Source organism: Haliotis rufescens, unplaced genomic scaffold, assembly GCF_023055435.1.
Source record: "Haliotis rufescens isolate VD_foot unplaced genomic scaffold, xgHalRufe1.0.p SCAF_12, whole genome shotgun sequence".
Classification (NCBI taxonomy): Eukaryota; Metazoa; Mollusca; class Gastropoda; order Lepetellida; family Haliotidae; genus Haliotis; species Haliotis rufescens.
Window position 1 is genome coordinate 38,898,077 of NW_025963802.1, and position 6,348 is coordinate 38,904,424.

At 43.0% G+C, this 6,348-nt stretch overlaps 1 protein-coding gene across 1 annotated transcript in view; it reads left to right on the forward strand.

Annotated features, from left to right (window-relative positions):
* LOC124150955 (ankyrin repeat domain-containing protein 55-like) overlaps window positions 1–6,141 on the forward strand; it is a 34,976-nt gene extending 28,835 nt beyond the window's left edge. The window contains exons 10-12 of the mRNA XM_046523168.2: window positions 1,749–1,947; window positions 3,013–3,106; window positions 4,568–6,141. Coding sequence (XP_046379124.2) covers window positions 1,749–1,947; window positions 3,013–3,106; window positions 4,568–4,829 — 555 coding nt within the window. The 3' untranslated portion in view covers window positions 4,830–6,141. The remainder of the gene's footprint in view (window positions 1–1,748; window positions 1,948–3,012; window positions 3,107–4,567) is intronic.
* Window positions 6,142–6,348: the final 207 nt, after the last annotated feature.

Sequence of the window (6,348 nt, forward strand, 5' to 3'; positions counted from 1 at the left end):
TCACTTGATAGTCTGTTTGTTTACATGCAACCGCCGCAAGGCAGGAGTGCAGCTGGGCAGTGTCCGGCATCAAACACACCCTTTTCGCGAACACTGGTGACATCGCTGGTTTTCAGTGATCCATTCATATTCTTTTCACCGCTATTTTGCCTTTTACTTCAAATGGAATCTGTTTCGTCGGATAATGGAGACTGGCGTTGACATTATATATAAATGTCTATGGAAGCGGCTCCGTCACTTTTATTTACACGAGGGGGGCACGGGTGGCCGGGTCGTCTAAGGCGCCGCGATTCGCTGTGCAGAGTTGCCTCCCTTGGGCACGCCAGAAACCTATGATTGTGGGTTGGAATCCCGGTTGCTCCGATTATGTTTCTAGGTTTGTCAGCACCATACCCGTGCTCGTGGGTTTCACCGAAGTGGTAAACGTCTGAGATCTGCATCACTTCGGACTTTCCTCCCACATTAAGCTAACACGCCGTGATATAACTGGAATAGCGGCGTTAAACCCAACTCACTCACTCACTTTATTTACACGTTGTGTTTGCCACCGCCTCAGTCACATGTCACATAACAAACCGAGTCATCAACTAGTGATTATGGTCATATTTATTTCATTCATCAAAAGATACTGTGTCCTTTCTATAAAATAGCATCAGCGTTACGGGATACTAACAACGATATATATGCCTCATAAGCTGTCATTAGCTATCATTTAATAGATGTGGGATCTAGGTTTAGACAAATATCAAAATCATACTCATCCTTACAAACATGTTCTTAATTTCTTTGAAAGGCATTTAGAAGTGATACACATAATGAAGAGATTTATGAATGTCGACTTCTTTATTATGAGGAACATAACGTTTCGGAGTACATACTCACTTCTTCATCAGTTGAATGAATGATATGAGGCTGAGAGCATATATATGTACATGTAAGAACAACAAATTTATTAAGAACTTAACAAGGGAAGCTTCTACCTTACAGTAATTAGCGCTGCTAGGTGATTATGAAGGGCAACTGGAAGCCAGGACTTATATTATCATTGATTCGTAATTTACAATGGGCAAACGGGAGGCCGGGGTTAGTTAGCACATTATTAAAAGAAAGGAAATAGCAATGGGCAAATTGAACAATCAGCGCTAATTACTGTAAAGTGTTGGCTTCCATTGTCTATTGCTAATCACCTATCAGTGCCAAGTATATGCTGGCTTCCCTATTGATGTTCACCATTGACGTTCATCAACCTTTATCTCTTAGTACTTCAGAGGTGGTGAGGTGAAATGGGGTTTAACGTCGCGTCCAAGATTATTGCACTTTTATAGCGACGTGCATGCACGTGTATGTGTGTGTGTGGCTGCTTGTACTAGTCCGGACTGATGCCGATTTATAGTGCTAGCACACTGAGATGCCATGTTGCAGTTTAACATGAATACCCCACTCAGACACAGTATACTGACTCCGAGCCGACCAGTCCTTGTTTTAGCCCCTTATAATTAATGCCGAGCGCCAGACAGGATATCACCAATTACCATCTTTAAACGTCTTTTGGTATGACGCGGCTGGGGATCGAACCCCGGACCTTCCGCTCTCCGGGCGGACGCTCTACTATTAGACCACGGAGGCGGTCTAGTGCTTCAGAGGGATACAGACTTAATTTATGAAACCATGTTGTATGTTGGACGTCAGTGTCCATTCTGCACTTCACCTTACAATAGTCAACTAATCATGTCATGTGACCTCTCCAGCCTCCCCGAGTTGCCCGTCGGTCGCACAGCTTGCAGCCGCTCCCTGACAGACCCACCTTGAAGCTCCCGGACGGGCCATCCCCATCCTCCTCGCCTTCCACCTCGCCAAGACTCCTTGGGTCTTTCGAGACAATGGAATCTCCTCTTTCTCACCGGGGAGGTAGCCTAGGACCCCTGAGGGGACACAAACCCAGGCCAGGTAGGTTATTCCGTCGATACATGCCGCGGTGACTCGGACAGATATAGGCGCTCTGAAACAACCAATTTAATTAGCAAGGGTCACAGTGACGTGCCTGTATTCATTGCATACGTGAGCTGGTTTAACATTGCTTCCACTATTAGTGAACTTATATCAAGGCGTCAGTTTACTGTGGACGGTGGGGTGGTGGTGGGGGTGGGGGTTGGGGTGGGGTGTGAGTTCGTAGCGATGCAAGTCGTAGACGTTTACCCTTTTGATGAAACCCCTCTAAGTGCTCAAATAGATCATAACCAAGGCAAATTCGAATCGATGGTCATAGGACCTCGTCATGCCTAAGATGCCTTGGTGGCTCACTCATCTGAGGCGCCGCAATTCGCTGTGCGGAGTTGCGTCCCTTGAGCACGCCAGAAACCTATGATAGTTGGTTCGAATCCCGGTTCGCCCCTTTATGGTTTGCCCACACCAAATCCGTGCTCGTGGGTTTCACTAAAGTGGTAAACGTCTGAGACCTCTTTGGGCTTTCCTCCAACATTAAGCTAGCATGCCGTGATGTAACTGGAATAATGTTAAAAGCGGCGTTAAACCCGACTCACTCACTCACTCACTCACACACTTGTAAGCCTCATGTAACGTATCTGTTGTTTTCAGAACTTGTATATTTCTATAACGACCTCTGCTGATTTTAATATCCGTGTTCAGCTATGCTCAATGACGGATGGCAATTTTTATACCAACTTTTATATAGCTTAGATGACTCGCGTCCATGGTTTGGTTTGGTTTGTTGTTTATGCCGCACTTAGCAATATTCCAGCTATATGACGGTGGTCTGTAAATGATCTAGTTTGGACCAGAAAATCCAGTGATTGATATCATGAGCATCGACCCACGCAATTGGGATACTATGGCATGCATCAACAAAGGCAGCGAGCCTGACCCCCCGATCCCGTTAGTTGCCTCTTACGACAAGCACAGTCGCATTTTACGGCAAGCATGGGTTGCTGAAGACCTATTCTACCCCGGATCTTCACAGGTCACTTTTCATTGTATTTACATTCTTCTGTTCAGACATTCTCGTAAACTCTCGCGTGGCGTCTCTCCAGAAAGAAAGATCAGGGGCGAACAGGACACCTACACCACCACCATCGGAGGTTGATTCAAAGTGAGTCATAGTTTCATAGTTGTATTGTAAATAATATATGTTCATATCATACACACTGAACAACAATTTATTGTTAATATTTGCCACCAATTAGCTCGCTTCCAAACACTAGCATATAAATAGTAACATATAATTATTGCAGATATTTCCAGTCTTCGTAAGTGAAATCCGAGGCAATTCAAAGGGAAATTTGTAGCGCGAAAATTTCGAAATTTTGAAGGAACCCACTTCTATACCCTTATACGGGAAGTTATTGGACTCTCTCCACTGATGGCATGTTTGGATATGAGCATTGATTCTACGTTCTTTTCAAGATGTAAATGAGAGCAACACATTTCCTTCCAATGACATTTCACTATTTCAGTGCTGTACAAGATATATTACGTCCCTTATTTCCCACCATTAGAATATGTAGTTATGGGATGTAGTTGATGAATTTGTATACCGTGTTTATCGCTCTGGTTCTCATATGATGCAAACCGTTGACATTTCTGCCTGAAGTCCGAATGTTGTCATTGTTACAGGCTTATTAGACTTATAGTAGATGTTACAATAGTTTCACGAGATTAAGGTTCAAACTTTAGGAGACGCCAAAGTAAGGCCGCCAAGTTCCGGTTTCGAATGATTTCTTGATTGTCAGTTTCTGCAAATTGCAGACCATTTGCAGACGTCTGTCTTGATAAGCATAAACACTTCATGCCCATAGAAGAGTGAGTGAATGAGTATGGTTTTACGCCGCTTTTAGCAATATTCCAGACATATCACGGCGGGGGACACCTGAAATGGGCTTCACACATTGTACCCATGTCGGGAATCGAACCCGGTCTATAGAAGAGGGAGATGGGGCATACATTGTTGTAGCTCAGTGGTGATGGGGTAGTGGGGGAAACAAGAGATGAGTCCCATTGTCAATGGGATTGATTCGGAATCTTCACCAGAGTCAAGTCAAAAGGCAAAGGGAAAAAGCATATAATTCAATCTATAAAATTATATTGATTCTAAATTCGGTTAGATGAATACCAATGGTTCCGGGAGGTTGAGCAACGGTTTCCTTGTAATGATTTGTTGACCAAAACATATCGGTGGGAAAAATAGTGGAGCTCCTGCTCCTACAGGCCTGTGCTTGATGTATTCCTGTCAGGCTGTTGCAAACTTAAAATAACAAAGTAGACACAACTAATGTATAACAACTTCTTTAATTACTGAGAAGGCGACGGTATAAGGATCTATGCCGAAACGTTGCCTTGACAGTAATTAAAAAAAGTGTTGTCCATAAATTGTGTCTACTTTGTCATCCGTCAACTTGAAATCATGCCTATCAAACAATTAATCTTAAAATACTTAGTGGTATCCATAATGCACGAAGGTTCCCATACATGAAACATTATTATTCATACAGATCAACTTACCTTGACTTCAATCCAAAGATATGATTACAGTAATCCGTTTATCTGTCCCCAGAATCCTGAAAATGAACCCAAGCATTAGCCCACGAATGTCTGATCAAGCAATCCTTTCGCCCGGACGTCACCGGAAGCCGAAGAGAAGGGGCAGCTTGGTACCGGAAACGGAAGTTGAACTGAACTGTTTTCCCACCGGACAAAGAAGTATGCTAGACAGTCAAGAGACAAGGCCGGAGAAGAGAGGCTCAGTATCCCCATTGGCAACACGGGGGACATCTTCCGCTCGAAGACGACCTTCAGAAGGGTCTTTGTATAGTTGAAGCAAAGTACAGAACAAGCAAGGATGTGGCGGGAGTTCACGTGTGCAAGACGTTGTTACCATGCGTGACTTGCGTTTTAGCGTGTATGAAACAACTGTTCACGCCTGCCTCCACTGAGACGAGGCCTCGAATCTGAAAGATATTGTGCTTGTTGTCTCGTCAGATAAGCTTAAGACACTGATATGTGACCCATTTGTGAGGGATTTACTCCTGGTTTTGCCACATGATTGCCTTGTTCTTTCAGTCCTAACCATATACAACATTTGGAAACGTTATCAAGTTAATAGTATCATCCCCCCTACATGTCGGTAACCATGCATTTTGTTGAATAAACAATGCAACATTCTCAAGTAAACTGATTGCAAATAAACTGCTTTTTTTCGGTCAAAATACAACAAAAATGTCAGTGAATGTAATTTTTGTATCTGTTGAGGTGAATAATACTGGATTTATTGGGGTACGAAAAACACAAATTGTCAACACACATTTACCTTTTATTCAGGTACTCCCTGTGTAATGTAAGGGCCGATTACAATGGGGACTGAAGCTGTTATCAAAATAGGCTCAGGATGAGTAACGTTGCTGATAATGTGTCATGTGGATAGTTATTTTTTGCTAAGTCATTGGTTTGCCTGGTCCAGACTCGATTATTTATACTATAACTGACTGTGGGTCTTTAGATTCTTCAACTGACCCACTTCAATGAAAAATCTTGGAGATGAAAAAACTGACTTCATATACATCCACTCATAAGGCTTTATTTATTCGCATTACAAGGTTCTGATTGAATTGGTAAGGAAACGAATCAGAATTAAAGACCCTTTTTACATGGTTCTCTTAAAATGCATCATGTAATCAAAACGTAATGCTGAAATCCTTTAGTAGGTGGTGTGTCTTAAGGACGGTTGGGAATCAAAGTGCTTGAAGTGTTGGCTTGTTATGTCTGTGATCCGGGTTCGATTCTCCACATGCGTTCAATGATTGACGCTGATTTCTGGTGTCTCCCACGTTGATATTGCTTGAACATTGCTGAAAGGTGGCGTCAACCCTACTCACTCACTCACCCATTCCAATGCATTACTAAGAAATGTTTCTTTCATACCACTTACATGTTGGTTTCCATCCATCTTCCTGAGGCCAGGGAGTTATCTAACTATAAAAGTCAAGATCCAACCCTTGCGGAACTGGGTTGGAATTTCTGGGCTCGATCGTAGCGCCACTATTGGCTTTAACGAGTTATGTCCCTTCTATGTCCCTCCTATTGACCAATCAGATTCAACCTGTTCTGTCTCTTGCAATTGCTTTAAACAAAATGGTGGCGCCCAGTCAAGATCATCTGATCGATTCTCAAGATCTGTATTGTAATAAAACAGGCCTTACCTCGCGAAGTGCATCAGATAACTTGAGCACCTTGATTAAAAACATGAAAAGATTTGCAAAATACCTGTCGATGCCCAGTTGGCGGTACACATATTTTGCAAACCATGCAGTCGACAGAAATCTGCACTTTGAAATCTTT